This window comes from Canis lupus, chromosome 20 (assembly GCF_003254725.2).
Source record: "Canis lupus dingo isolate Sandy chromosome 20, ASM325472v2, whole genome shotgun sequence".
NCBI lineage: Eukaryota > Metazoa > Chordata > Mammalia > Carnivora > Canidae > Canis > Canis lupus.
Genome location: NC_064262.1, coordinates 39,817,595 through 39,830,943, shown reverse-complemented (window position 1 = coordinate 39,830,943; position 13,349 = coordinate 39,817,595). Strand labels below are relative to the sequence as shown.

General features: G+C 58.4%; 3 protein-coding genes across 12 annotated transcripts in view; 1 reads left to right on the top strand and 2 right to left on the bottom strand.

Annotated features, from left to right (window-relative positions):
* Window positions 1-10,802, top strand: part of RNF123 (ring finger protein 123) — a 30,423-nt gene extending 19,621 nt beyond the window's left edge. For 3 of the 10 annotated variants that reach the window (XM_049098144.1, XM_025455870.3, XM_025455869.3), the window contains exons 27-37: window positions 2,375-2,552; window positions 3,416-3,490; window positions 3,642-3,729; window positions 3,822-3,909; window positions 4,011-4,107; window positions 5,404-5,543; window positions 5,650-5,838; window positions 5,932-6,007; window positions 6,242-6,326; window positions 9,785-10,162; window positions 10,291-10,802. In XM_049098144.1, the coding sequence (XP_048954101.1) occupies window positions 2,375-2,552; window positions 3,416-3,490; window positions 3,642-3,729; window positions 3,822-3,909; window positions 4,011-4,107; window positions 5,404-5,543; window positions 5,650-5,838; window positions 5,932-6,007; window positions 6,242-6,326; window positions 9,785-10,162; window positions 10,291-10,462 (1,566 nt within the window). In that variant the 3' untranslated portion in view covers window positions 10,463-10,802. Of the gene's footprint in view, window positions 1-2,374; window positions 2,553-3,415; window positions 3,491-3,641; window positions 3,730-3,821; window positions 3,910-4,010; window positions 4,108-5,403; window positions 5,544-5,649; window positions 5,839-5,931; window positions 6,008-6,241; window positions 6,327-9,784; window positions 10,223-10,290 lie in introns of those variants that run through there. The other 7 variants (XM_035703176.2, XM_025455873.3, XM_025455872.3 and 4 more) reach the window with 7 other exon arrangements.
* On the bottom strand, window positions 6,670-9,785 carry AMIGO3 (adhesion molecule with Ig like domain 3). The gene has a single exon (XM_025455882.3). It carries the CDS (start codon window positions 9,187-9,189, stop codon window positions 7,663-7,665), a length of 1,527 nt encoding a protein of 508 aa, XP_025311667.1. The 5' UTR covers window positions 9,190-9,785; the 3' UTR covers window positions 6,670-7,662.
* Window positions 10,772-13,311, bottom strand: GMPPB (GDP-mannose pyrophosphorylase B). Its single transcript, XM_025455890.3, has 10 exons — window positions 13,154-13,311; window positions 12,890-13,023; window positions 12,685-12,765; window positions 12,544-12,592; window positions 12,232-12,374; window positions 11,862-12,020; window positions 11,700-11,778; window positions 11,498-11,625; window positions 11,229-11,411; window positions 10,772-11,146 (listed from the first exon to the last, which is right to left on the bottom strand). Exons 2-10 carry the CDS (start codon window positions 13,016-13,018, stop codon window positions 11,015-11,017), a joined length of 1,083 nt encoding a protein of 360 aa, XP_025311675.1. The 5' UTR covers window positions 13,019-13,023; window positions 13,154-13,311; the 3' UTR covers window positions 10,772-11,014.
* Between the last annotated feature and the right edge of the window lie 38 nt (window positions 13,312-13,349).

Below are 13,349 nucleotides of genomic sequence, written 5' to 3'. Positions count from 1 at the left end.
TGTTTTATTTCGGAATTATTTTGGCTATTTGGGCCCCTTGAGACTCCATATGAATTTTAGGATAGATTTTTTTCTATTTCTGCAAAAAATACTATTGGAGTTTTGTTAGTAATTGCATTAAATCTGTAATTTGCTTTGGGTAGGATTGTTACCTTAACAATATTAAGTCTTCCAGTCCATGAACATGGGTTGTCTTTCCATTTACTTGTGTCGTTAAAAATTTTTTTTCAGCAACATTTTATAGTTTTCAGTGTACACATCTTTCACCTTCTTGATTAGATGTATACCTTGATTTTACTTTTTTATGCTAATCTTGATTTCCTTTTTGGATTGTTCATTGCTAGTGCATAGAAACACAACTGATGGGGCGCCTGGGTTGTGGCCATTGGTTAAACACCTGACTCTTGGTTTCAGCTCAGGTCATGATCTCAGGGTTGTGAGGTTGAACCCTGCGTCTGGCTCTATGCTCAGCACAGTCCGCTTAAGACTCTCTTTCCCTCTCCCTCTGTCCTTACCCTCTGCATGCATTCTTTATCAAATAAATAAATCTTAAAACAAAACTGACTTTTGTGTGTTGATTTTGTGCCCTGCATATTTCCTGAATTCATTTATTCTAACAGTTTTTTTTTTGTGTGTGTGTGTGTATGTGTGTGGAGTCTTGAGGGTTTTCTACATATAAGATCATGTTATCTGTCAGTAAAGATAATTTTACTCCTTCCTATCTAATTTGGATGATCTTTATTTCTTTTTGTTGCCTAATTGTTCTAGCCAAGACTTCCAGTACTATGTTGAGTAAAAGTAGCAAAAGCAGGCATCCTTGTCTTGTTCCTAATCGGAAAGAAAACGCTTTTAGTTTTTCACTATTTCGTGTGACGTTCATTGTGGGCTATAGCCCTTATTATGTTGAACTGTTTTCTGCTCCATCTTCAGTGCTCACACTCCTGCCTCCTTCCCATTCACTTTCTCCCATTAGTAAAGAGAAACACCCGTGATACCTATCCTTTACTCTACAACTGCCTACAGCAACAACTCCCTCCTTCCTTCTCTATGTCTTAGCTACCTCATTTTCCCTTCCCTCTTGGCCCAGCACAGGCTCCTCCACTACTCTGAAATAGTCTTGCAAGGTCTCTCACAATCCCCGCCCCTTTTGCAGAAACATCCTCACCCATTATAGTGGTCCTTGGGTACACTGGTGCCACACACAACACCCCCTCTTCCTCAGACTTAGTCTTCTCTGGCCTTCTGTGGCAGTAGGTTCCCAGCAGGCCTTCTGGGTCGGGCCCACCCTCTGATACCTGCTTATATCTTCTTGGGTTCTCAGGTTTGAGGACAAATCAGAGCTGGAGTCAGGTCCAGATGCTCTGGCTCTAAGAAATGTGGGTGCTCTGGGTCTGTGCCGGGGCCTGGTTGGTGACCCCTCCTGGGCACAGACCATGTGGGAACCATACCATGGGGAACAGGGTCTTTGGCAGGTTGTTTGCTTTCTATGGTCTCTGTTCCACCAGTAGTCACTCTACCTTCTATCTTCCCACCGTCTTCTGCTTTGAGCTCTAGACCTGCTTCCTCAATACCTCCTCTTTGGGGGCATTTTTAGGCACCCCGTACTGTGTGTGGTCCTCAGCCACATCCCCTCCGCCCTGGACCCGGCCTGCTTCTCCAGTACTGCTGACTTTTGTGAAGGTTCCATCACTCCCAGAAATGTGGGCTCCAGGCTTGGTGCAAGCAGCCCCTTGTCCCCACGGCCATCAGGACCTCCCCATTTCTGGCCACCCTGTCTCCTGTCTGCTGTCCTGGACCTAGAGTAGGCTAGGTAGCTTCTTCACTGTCCTGTCCCCACTTGTCCCTGTAGCTCCTTTTGCCCTGGGCAGTGTTCCAACCCAGACTCTGGCACACAGCACCTTCTCACTTAAAACCTCTACCTACATACCTACCTACCTTTTGTTCGTTCTTTTCCTTTCTTTCTTTATTTTAGAAAGGGAAGGAGAGAGAGGCAGGGGGAGGGGCAGAGGGAGAGGGAGCGAGAATCCTAAGCAGGCTCCACGCCCAGCGCAGAGCCCGACTTGGGGCTCCATCTCAAGACCCTGAGATCATGACCTGAGAAGATATCAAAAGTCAGATGCTTAACCAACTGAGCCACCCAGGCACCCCTAAAACCTGTACCGTTAAAAACGCGAGCAGGAATTCTGGCCTATGCTGGGGTGTTGGCCTCTCTAGGCACGGTGCACCCTCTTGCCTGCTGAGCACGTTACTGGCCTATCTGAGCCACTGCTCCCACTGAGGAACAAGGAAGTCTTTCCCAAGCCCCAGGCCAAGCCATGCCTCCTGTGACCCTTTCCACGAACAGCCCAGCAGCACCCATTTGTATCTCCTGCAGGAGAAGATGCTAGACATATACTGGCTGCTGCGCGTCTGCCTGCGGACCATCGAGCATGGGGACCGCACGGGTTCTCTCTTTGCTTTCATGCCTGAGTTCTACTTGAGTGTGGCCATCAACAGCTACAGCGCTCTCAAGAATTACTTTGGCCCCGTGCACAGCATGGAGGAGCTCCCAGGTGACAAGGCCATTCAGGCCAGAGGGGGCCAAAAGGGGGCCATTGGTGTGAGCCCTAGCAGCCCTGTTCTGAGCCCTCATGGCCCAGTAGCACACATCCATGGAGGGAGGAGGGGAGGCAGCTCCTGCTCTCCTGGGCCCTGTATTAGACAAGTGTTTGCAAAAGCCCCACACCATGGAGGGTCTTGCCCTGGTACCAGCAGCCACAGAGCCAACAGCTCCTCCCTGGTGCTGGGAAGGAAGGAGACAAAATGGAGTGTGGGATGGAGGCCCCTCCAGCTTTCACTTTCTTCTTGGTGCCGCTGTGGCCTGGGAGCCGGCCAGCCTCACCTGATGGCCCTGGCCCTGGCCTCCTGGCCTCAGGATGTGTCAGCCCCCGGCAGCCTGGCTTGTGCTCCTTTGCAGATCACAATGGGGGTGGTGCTCTGTGGAGGCCGTAGACAGGAGCTTGGGCTTCTCACAGACTGCTGATTTCAGGCTGGGCTTGGTGGTCATTGTCTGGATCAGGCTGCGGGCTCTCGGGCCCCTGGCCTGTCCCCTGTCCCGCCCCAGGCCTAGGTGCAGGCTTTGTCCTCAGAGGCGGAGCCGTGGGTGCCCAAGGGGCTTTGACTGCTGAGCCATCGAGGGTGTGCTGAGATGGGCTTGAGCCCAGTCAGGAACTCTTGCAGGACCTGGCCTCCCCCACAGTGAGTCTGTGCGATGGCCTGTCACAGTCAGTGAATGCCATGCCTGAAGTCCCTGGATGACTGGCTCTTGGAGTCAGCTCTGGAGCCCGCTGCCCAAGCCCACTCACCCTGCCAAGGGATGTGCCTGATCCTGGAGCCCCAGCTCCTGGCCAAGCACTCCTACTACCCCATCCTGCAGGCTACGAAGAGACCCTGACCCGCCTGGCTGCCATCCTTGCCAAACACTTTGCGGACACACGCATTGTGGGCACTGGTGAGGGGCCATACAGAGGGCTCGGGGGGATGGGGGTGGGATGGCACCTCTGGATGGCTGTTTTCTTCTCAGAATGCCAGCTGGGTGGGCTTGAGGCATGGGGACTCGGGCTCATGCCGGGTACCTGCTGAGGCACGGCCTGTCCCGACAGACATCCGTGACTCACTGATGCAGGCCCTGGCCAGCTACGTGTGCTACCCACACTCCCTGCGAGCCGTGGAGCGGATCCCTGAGGAGCAGTGAGTGCGGGTCAGGCAGGGAGGTGCGTGCTCTGCCTGGCACGACACCATGCCCGGCCTCACTCCTTGCCCACCACCCCTTGCCCTTGCAGGCGTGTGGCCATGGTGAGGAGCCTCCTGGCTCCCTATGAGCAGCGGCCCTGGGCCCAGACCAACTGGATCCTGGTGCGGCTCTGGAGGGTAAGCCTGGCTGGAGGGGAGTTGGCTGTGGCGGGCTGAAGGGAAGGGAAGGGCTGTCCTGTCCCACTGACCCCCATTGACCACCCCCCTCCCCGTCACAGGGCTGTGGGTTCGGGTACCGCTACACACGGCTGCCACACCTGCTGAAAACCAAACCTGAGGATGCCAACTTGCCCAGCCTCCAGAGTGAGTGGCCAGGTTGGGCAACTGGGGGGCCCTGGCCTCCTGTTCTTGGGTCCTCTAGGATTCTTCTCCCTTCTCTCAGCCTCTCTCCTGTACTCATGCTGGGCCCCAACTCTGCCCCCTGGGGTTTCCATTTCTTGGCTTCCTGTCAATCTAGGGATACTCTGCTCCTCCTCTCCCTTGCTCCCTAGTCCCACATGTACCCTTTGGGCCTGAATGCTCTGCTGGGTCACAGGGAAAAGAGGCAGCATCTTCCCAGGCTGCTGGCAACTGACACAGAGTTAGGACTCTGAACGAGCTCCGTGACCTCCAGCCTAGTCCCAGCACCATATCCTTCTCCCCCTTCATTGCCATCTGCTGGTGCCAGAACTTGGATACTTGAGTCAAGGCAGTGGCACAAACTAGGGGATGTCCAGGCCCAAGAGGGTGCCCATGGGGCTTCCAAGAGGAAGGGGCATTTGGTTGGGAGCGGAGGCTTTGCTCTCTCCAGGGGCCATGGCCCAGCAGAGCCCTGTGAACCTTCACCTAGGCCAGGTCTGGGGTTGTCCAGCTTGCAGTCTGCCTGCCACACGCTGTGCTCACCTTACATGGTGGTTTGGCTTTCCTTGGCCCACGGGTGTGTGTCTGCCCTCGTGGGCAGGGTTTCTGCATGAAGGAGTCCCCAGAGGCTGATTGCCTTGTGCAAAGTCATGCATCAGTCCTCGCCACTTTTTTTGGTTGTGCCCGCAGGTGGAACTGAGCTGCAGATGGAGAATGGCAGTGGGATCAGATACTTGTCCTGCTGCTGTAGGAACTATTGATTTGCATGGGGTGGGGCGGGGGTGGGGGGTGTCCAGCCCAGCTGCGGCTAAGGGCTCTGGTTACTGCTCCTTATCAGACCAGACTTGGCACCCACCACCTCGGCCATATGCCAAGGCCAGGCCAAGGGCAGCAGAGGAGAGTAGAGGACAGCAGGGCTCAAAGAGTAGGTCTTAGGGACACTGACTTCGATATGAGTCGAAGTCTGGGTCACCCTGTCTGGGTCTCACCCTCCCTGAAGGGCATGTAGCTGAGAACTCACTGGGAGGATGCTAGGGCCTAAGGGATAGTTGGGGCTGGGAATGACTTCAGCCTGTGGCTTGCCCAGTAGATGGACGGATTTAGCCCTAAACCTCAGACAGTGCTGTACCCTGTCCTCCTGCCTTCGTGACCTGAGCATCCTCAGGGAGCCATCTTTTTGTCCTTACACCAATGGCCCAACAAATGAGGACAGAGGTGTAGGCAGGAGCCTCAGACTGGAGTTCCCAAAGCTACCTCCTCATGCCCCTGCAGAGCCCTGCCCCTCCACCCTGCTTCAGCAGCACATGGCAGACCTGCTGCGGGAGGGTCCCGACGTGGCACCCAGCTTCCTCAACAGTGTCCTCAACCAGCTCAACTGGGCCTTCTCGGAGTTCATTGGCATGATCCAGGAGGTGGGTCATGGTGGGTCGTGTGGGCTGGGGCGCTACAGTGGACCAGGCACAATTGGAATTGTGGCCAGGCCACTGACTGCTGCCCACCCACCCATTGGTGGCTCAGATCCAACAGGCTGCTGAGCGCCTAGAGCGGAACTTTGTGGATAGTCGGCAGCTCAAGGTGTGTGCCACCTGCTTTGACCTCTCAGTCAGCCTGCTGCGTGTCCTGGAGATGACCATCACGCTGGTGCCTGAGATCTTCCTTGACTGGTCCCGGCCTACCTCTGAGATGCTGCTGCGGCGTCTTGCACAGGTGTGTCCATCTGGGCAGGGTAGGGGGGACCCCTGGGAATGCCCTGGTGGTGAGCCCACCCATCCACCCACCAACGGGCTCCTGCCCTTACAGCTGCTGAACCAGGTGCTGAACCGGGTGACGGCTGAGAGGAACCTGTTTGACCGTGTGGTCACCCTGCGACTGCCTGGTGAGGACCTAGTGCCCTGCACCCAACATATCACAGGCCTTGGTTCCTCTGCTAGGAGCAGTGATGCCTCATTGTCCAATCTGCATCAAGACAGGCCAGCTTAGCACCCTCAGCCTTAGCTCGCCCTTCTAAGGGGAGGACGATGGGGAGGGAAGCTGGTGCTAGCCCGGCAGACCCAGGTCCCCTGTAGTTGGAGCATGTGGGTAGCTCTTCCCCTCCCACCTTTCCCCTTAGGCCTGGAGAGCGTGGACCACTACCCCATTCTTGTGGCTGTGACGGGCATCCTGGTGCGGCTTCTGGTGCATGGTCCAGCCTCAGGGTGAGTGTTAGGCACCTGGGCCCAGGGGAGCTAGTGTGCTGATGGGAGTAGGCTGGCCAGGGCGCCCTACAGCTGTTTCTTCATCTCTACAATGAACCTCAGTATTAGGTGTTTGAGGTGGGGTGAGGTGTGGTGGGGTGGGGGAGGTAGTGAGGTACAAATTGCCTAACTAGGTGGCAACAGCAGTCAGTGGCTCTGAGTAGGACAATCAGGGACGCCATCAGAGCAGGATGTCCCAGCACCATGGTCAGAGCCACTGGCTCGTGGTTATGCCACAGGCAAGGGTGGGGTGCTATCCTGTACAGGATGGGATCAGAGGCTGAGGACACACACTACTACTGTGTTTGCGAAGGCTCCGGAAATGAGCATGTACCACTTTTATTAAGGAACTCCATGACAACTGGATCCAGGATGCTTGTAGGAGCCCCCAGCTCAGCACCCACAAAGAGGGGTTCTCAGATCCTTCTTCCCTGCCTCCCTGCTGTGGGTGATAAGATGCATATGAGACCAGGGCACTGCCTCAGCCATTAGGCCGAGACCAGTGCCAGCCCTTAAGAGGCTTCTACCCTCCAGGGACACTGAGTTCCGGCTCAGCCCTCCCATCTTGGCCCTGCTCAGCAGGCTTTTTACTGCTAAAAAGCTGAGGGACAGGCCTTAACTGCTATCTTGTGAGCCTATGGAAGAGGCCCTGTTCTCAGAGTGGCCTGTGGATGCCGCTGACCAGAGATAGCAGGACTGCTCTGACTGGGGCTCAGGCCAGGCGCCCCTAGGGGGGATGTCCCTTGAGGAGCCTTGCCTGCTTTCTGTCTGCCCACCAGACTGCATGGAGTTGTGTAGCTTGATGCAGGTTAGATGTTGGTGCATGCTTCCTCCTCCTACCCTGGGTGGGGGCCTAGGTCTTCTTTAGAGCTCTCTTCCTCTTTCCCTGTGGGCCCACTCTCTTCCTGTCACATTGGGAAGGGGAAGATGGTTATTCTTCAATTCTTCACCACTACTGCTTGATAGCTGCCTTGGCCCCTAAGGGTGTACCTGGGGCTCTACTGCAAGGGCTCTTCTAGATGGCCCCAGTTCTAGTCCTTGTGGGACATTTGGGTAGCAGCAGGTCCTGCTAGAGCCTAGCGCCCTTCGGCCTGTGTTAGAGCGGAGCAGTAGAGAGGGTGGGGAGCCCGGCCCTTGTATTATGAGTAAGGCTGCTGTAGTTGAGGCTGAGGCCACACAGGAGGCTGGAAGACCAAGCCCAGCACTCCCGACTAGCATCTGACAGCTGTCCGGGAGGCAGCAGGGAGCAGGGCAAGCAGCGGGCAGTCGGTGGCCTGGCTCCTGAGCCCAGGGCAGCTTAGGTCATCACCAGACCCTCAGAGCCTGTGGAACTGGCCGACTCAGAGCCAGCTTTGAGCTGCAGGCCCACGGGATTGTAGAGATCAAAGTCCTCAGCCACTGCCAGCTGCACGCGCCCATTGAGGCCCCTCCTGCCCGGCTCCAGAAAGACCACATGCTTGTGGACACTGGCCTTGCGGCTGGGCACATCCGGCGGGGTGGTGCTGAGCACCGAGGACTGTGCGCTCAGCTCCCGGAGGGGGCTTGGTGCCCGGGGCCAGCAGCGACAGCGGCAGGTGCGGCGGTAGCAGCGGCGGCAGCCGGGGCAGGGCGGCGCAAACAAGTAGAGCAGCACGAGCACCAGGCCCACGGCGCAGCCCAACAGGGTGGTGAAGCCCGTGTTGAAAGCCTCAGGCTCAGGGTGCGGGAAGTGCACGCTCACATTGTACTCATGCGTCTGGTTATGATGCAGGCGGGGCCCGCTGGCCAGACACACAAAGACCCCCTCATGCTGCGGCTGCACGTTGCTGATGGCCAGGCTGCCGTCAGCCAGCACCGAGATACTGCCGTCTTGGGATCCTGGTGCCACAAGCAGCTCATGCTGCGGCGACACCCAGGCGACGCGGACAGCTGGGGCGCTGGTGTTGCAGCGCAGTGTCAGGGACCGACCCATCTGCACATGCAGCTGCTCTTCGGGCCGCTCTAGGCCCCGAGCCAGGGCAGTTGAGCAGTTCTGGAAGATACGGCTGTGCTCAAAGAAGCGCACTCGGGACGCAGGCACCTTGAAGGCTAGGCACATGTATTCTCGGGCGAAGTCGCTCACAGCACTGAGGCCCCGCTGTTGCCAGCGCCGCAGCAGGTGGTAGAGGCGGCAGTCACAGGGCAGGGGGTTGTTGTGCAGGTAAAGGCCGTTCTTGAGAAAGGCTGGCAGGGCAGCCAGGTGGGCCACGGGGATGCGGCCCAGGCGGTTGGAGGACAGGTCCAGAGTACGGAGGTGGGTGGTGCCCAGCCCGTGTAGGTGGTCGAAAGAGAAGGATGAGAGTTCATTGCAACCCAGGTAGAGACGGCTGAGCGCGCCCAGGCCTCGGAAGGCGTGCACATCCAAGTGCGCCAGGCGGTTATTGAACAGCAGCAGCCTCTCGAGCGCCCCCAGCCCGTCGAGGTCGTGGCGTCCCAGCGCCCGCAGCGCGTTAGATGATAAATCGAGCAGCCGCAGGGCGCTGGCGTTGGTGAAGACTCCGCGACCTAGCACATCCAGCTCGTTGTGGCCTAGGCGCAGGGCGCGCAGCCGGGAGAGGGGCGCCAGCCAGCCGGGGCGCAGGCGCTGGAGTGCGTTGTGGCTCAGGTCAAGGTCTGCGGCGGCAGCCGGCAGTGCAGCCGGCACGTCCTGCAGCCCCAGGCCCGCACAGCTCAGTAGGTCGGCGGCGCACACACATTTGTAGGGGCAGTTATGGGGCATGGAGGGCAGGAAGCCCTCTGTGCCTAGGCTGCCCACCCCGACGCGCGACATGCACAGTAGGGCGCCCAGCAGCACCAGCCAGGCCATGGTGGTGACTGCCAGAGGTGGGTGGGACGGCGCAGCTCCGGGACTCACCCACTTCTGCTGGCTGCGTGCTCCACCCCGCACGCCGACAGCCCCGGCTCCCGGGGCCGTGCCGTACTCAGCACTCTCTCCTCTGGATTCCCCAGCTCACCCGGTGCTTCCCTGGTCAGCTTCTAAATACTCTCTCGGGGGAGGGCGGGGCCTCAGCCTCTATTGGCTCCTGTTGGAGGGGGGCGGGGCGGGTCCCCCAACAACCAAGGTTCATGCGTGACCGCCAGGGGGGGCGCGAGTCCGTCGCCCGGTGCCCATGTCCCCTGGAACAGGAGGGGAAACCTGGGAGGCATTCCTTTAAGCTGCTAGTGATGTTCTTTATTTGTTGTCTTTGGGTTAGTGTTTATTAGGGTAATTAGGGTGTAGGTGGACTTTCACTATCTGCTGGTCACCCCCCTAAATTGGCACCCAGGATGTATGGGTTCTTACTGGAATCTAGAATGAGGGACATGTGAAAAATAGGGAGGTGGACTGGGTTGTCCCACCACCCCCCCTGCCCTCCAACAGGTACTGCTTTCTGACTACCCTTGCCCCCTCTCCCACCTAGGACAGAGAGAGCCACATCAGTGCTCCTTGCTGATCCCTGCTTCCAGCTCCGCTCTATATGTTATCTCCTGGGGCAGTCAGAGCCCCCTGCCCCTGGCACTGCCCTTCCTGCCCCTGACCGGAAGCGCTTCTCCCTGCAGAGCTGTGAGTGGACCAGGGATGGATCAGGGATTTGGGACTGGGATAGATCAGGAGTCTCAAGAAGAGCAAATTCTCAAATTGTGGTACTTAAGAGGCACTGGGTTCTAGGTGGGTCTGACACCTGCTACCCACCCCCACTCCAGACACAGATTACATCAGCCTTGAGGAGTTGGCCCAGGTGGAACAGATGCTGGCACACCTCACCTCTGCATCTGCCCAGGCAGCAGCAGCCTCCCTGGTGAGTGGGGGGCCACAGCAACCAGGTGTACACCACCCACATACATGTTGGCATAACTGTGCACACTACATAGGCATGGTCGGTCTGAGCATCCAACCCCAGCCCACCCTGCACTCTGCTCCCTGCAGCCCACCAGCGAGGAGGACCTCTGCCCCATCTGCTATGCTCACCCCATTTCTGCTGTGTTCCAGCCCTGTGGCCATAAGTCCTGCAAGTAAGTGGGCCCCATGGGTGCAGCGGGCTAGGGAAGTGGCATGGATACACAGACCCTCCTCCTCCTCCTGCCCTCCCCTGTTGTAGAGCCTGCATCAACCAGCACCTGATGAACAACAAGGATTGCTTCTTCTGCAAAGCCACCATCGTGTCTGTAGAGGACTGGGACAAGGCAGCTGGTGCAAGTACCACTTCCTCAGCTGCCTAGCCCACATGGCAGCAGCCTCCACCCCTGAACTCAGACCCAGGTTGGGCCCTATTTATGAGCTCCTCTTGCCCTGTTCCCCGTGGACCCTCCCCCCCGCCCCCGCCATATCCACCCTCCCTGAGTGTAACCTCATTGGTGGGAGCCCAGCCATGTCCTCATCGTGCCTGAGCTTGACTTTCAGCCAGGGCCACAGTGAGCATTAAATTATTATTCCATACAGCCCTGGCCCGGCCCTTCTTGAGGGAGTGGGCTTTGTGGGGTACGCCCAGCGAGGATCCTGCCAGATTCTGTCCATAGGAGAGGGCAGGTGTCCCAACAGCTCCAGCCTTTTCTGGTCCTCCCAGATAAAGGGCAAGTCCAGGGCCTCTGATGTGTCACGCCAGGGCTCCCCACTGGGGAAATGGGGACTCAGCCAGCCTCATGGAATCCCCTCACATGATGATGCGAGGCTCTGGTACTGACTCGCCGATAGACTTGTGGGGCAGCACACTGGCCCCGTTGAGGTAGAGCTCGTCGTTAACGATGACATCTTCACCCAGCACCGTCACGTTCTCCATGCGTACCTCGAGGGAGGGGGCAGGCCTGGTCAGTGAGGCGGGCACATTCCCTGCCCCTCTCCTCATCTGGCCCAGCCCATAGGCTTACCCACTGGCCCACGCGGCAGCGCCAGCCCACAATGCAGGACTCGAGCCAGGAGTGGGATCGGATATGGGCATCTCGAAGTACTGTGCACCGTCGGATGCACACGCCATCCTCCACCACCACACCAGGCCCCAGGCTCACGTTGGGGCCGATGCTGCAGTTCTGACCAATGCGGGCACTTGGGTCCTAAGGATGGTGGGGAAAATACAAGTGAGCCATCTGTCTCCCATGTATGAGAAAGGGGGTCATGATGGGATGGGCAGGGGCCTCACCACCAGTACGTTGCCCACAATGCCAGGGCCTGAGCACAGTTGCTCAGGTTGCTTCTGTCGCAGGGACTGTAGAAAAAGGCACATGCCGGTGAGGAAATCCTTGGGTTGCCCTATATCCATCCAGAAGCCTGTTGGGAGGAAATGCATCAGGAGACTCAGCCCAGCCACACCACACCCCTAGCCTGTAGCCTCCCTGCCTCACCCTGTAGCTCCATGGCATACAGCTGCCCCTCCTTGGCCATGACAGGGAAGATCTCCTTCTCAATGGACGTAGGCTGCAGCTGTGGGAGTGGGCAGCTTGTGAGCAAGGTCGTGGTGGGGGCCTGCCCTACCGCAGCCTACCCAGCAGCTGGCTTCTACACACCTGGATACGCCGCAGCACTGTAGGGTTCAGGATGTACATTCCTGCGTTGATCTTGTTGGACACAAACACCTGCGGCTTCTCCACGAACCGGTGAATGCGGCCTGTGTCAGCCTCACATACCACCACACCATACTTAGAGGGTTCCTCCACTTTGGTCACCTGAGTGGAGGGGGACTTCAGGCCCATTGCAGTTGCTCCTGAGCCTTCATATGCATACTGTCCTAAATCTCAGGGGCTGTGCCTCAATGCTTAAAGACACATACTGCAGAGCTCTGCAGCCACAACACAAGGAACAGGGAAAGACTGGAGAGTGGGAGAGGCTGGGCATAGGGTACACGAGCATCCAAGAACAAAGACCTGGTCCTCTTACCAGGATGGAGCCCTCCTGGCCATGGTGCCGGTGGAACTGCACCATGGCCTGGAAGGGGAAATCGCAGATCACATCACTGTTGAGAACGAAGAAAGGGTCTGCAGTCTCAGACAACAAGTCACGGGCAAGTGCCAGGGGCCCGGCTAGGAGAGAAGTACAGATCACCATCCTCCCGGTGATGGAGGGCGGGGGTCTGGGGGACAGGGGGGAGGAGGTATGAGCCCCTGGATCCAGGCTCAGCAGACCCCATCCAGGCTGGGTCTGACCTTTCCCGGGCCCTAAACCCTCCCCAAGGGACATTTCTTTACTGACCTGTCCCCAGAGGCTCTTCTTCATGAGACATGGAGATTCGGATTCCCAGCTGGAAGGGAGAAGCCGCCTGTCAGGTTCCTCCCGCCAGGGTGGATGGTTGCGCGCGGGGAGCAAAGAAAAAGGTTAAAGTCCGAGCCTCACCCTCTGCTCCTGCGCCTTCATTTCCTTCTCCAGCATCTGAGACATGTAGCTCACGGCCAGAATCACGTGGTCCACGCCTGCCTGTTGGACAAAACAGCGCCGCCCGACAGAAGGGCTCAGTCAGAAGGCATGGGCGTCCGCGACCCCCAAGCGCTAGCCGTCCCTCGTCCTGCCAGGTCCCACCGCGACACGACCCCGGTCTTACCGCGGCCAGCGCCTCCACTTGGTGCAGCAAGATGGGCTTATTGCAGAAATCCACCAGTGGCTTCGGGATGCTCAGCGTAAGCGGCCGCAGACGCGTCCCATAGCCGCCCACCAAGATCAGCGCCTTCATCGCGCCTGCGGGCGGCCAGAGAGTGAGTCCCGGGGTCGGCGGCGCCCGCGGCCCGGCCGGCCAAGCCCCTGTCGAGCCCTGCCGCGCACTCCCGCAGCCGTGCCCGGCCCCGCGCCCTTCGCCTGCCAGACTGACCCACTCTGGCTCTGCCTTGGGGGCTCAGTCCGCCGTGACGCCGGCCCACGGCAGCGACAGCAGGACGCGACGCCGGACGGAGGGCTGCTGGCCCCGAACTCAGGCCGGACCTAGGGCGGGCGGTGACGTGTGCCCGAGCCGGCCAATCGGCTGCCGTTTACGTGGCACGGACGCCGACGTCGGAGCGCTGAGGCAC

What these genes read in the sequence shown, in the direction of transcription:
- AMIGO3 (XM_025455882.3), bottom strand. Translation starts at nt 9,189, where the DNA reads ATGGCCTGGCTGGTGCTGCTGGGCGCCCTACTGTGCATGTCGCGCGTC.
- GMPPB (XM_025455890.3), bottom strand. Translation starts at nt 13,018, where the DNA reads ATGAAGGCGCTGATCTTGGTGGGCGGCTATGGGACGCGTCTGCGGCCG. An exon ending in GCCAGGAGGGCTCCATCCTG is followed by an intron (nt 12,021 to 12,231) that starts GTAAGAGGACCA and finishes CCCTCCACTCAG; the next exon opens with GTGACCAAAGTGGAGGAACC. An exon ending in GTATGCCATGGAGCTACAGG is followed by an intron (nt 11,626 to 11,699) that starts GTGAGGCAGGGA and finishes TCCTCCCAACAG; the next exon opens with GCTTCTGGATGGATATAGGG.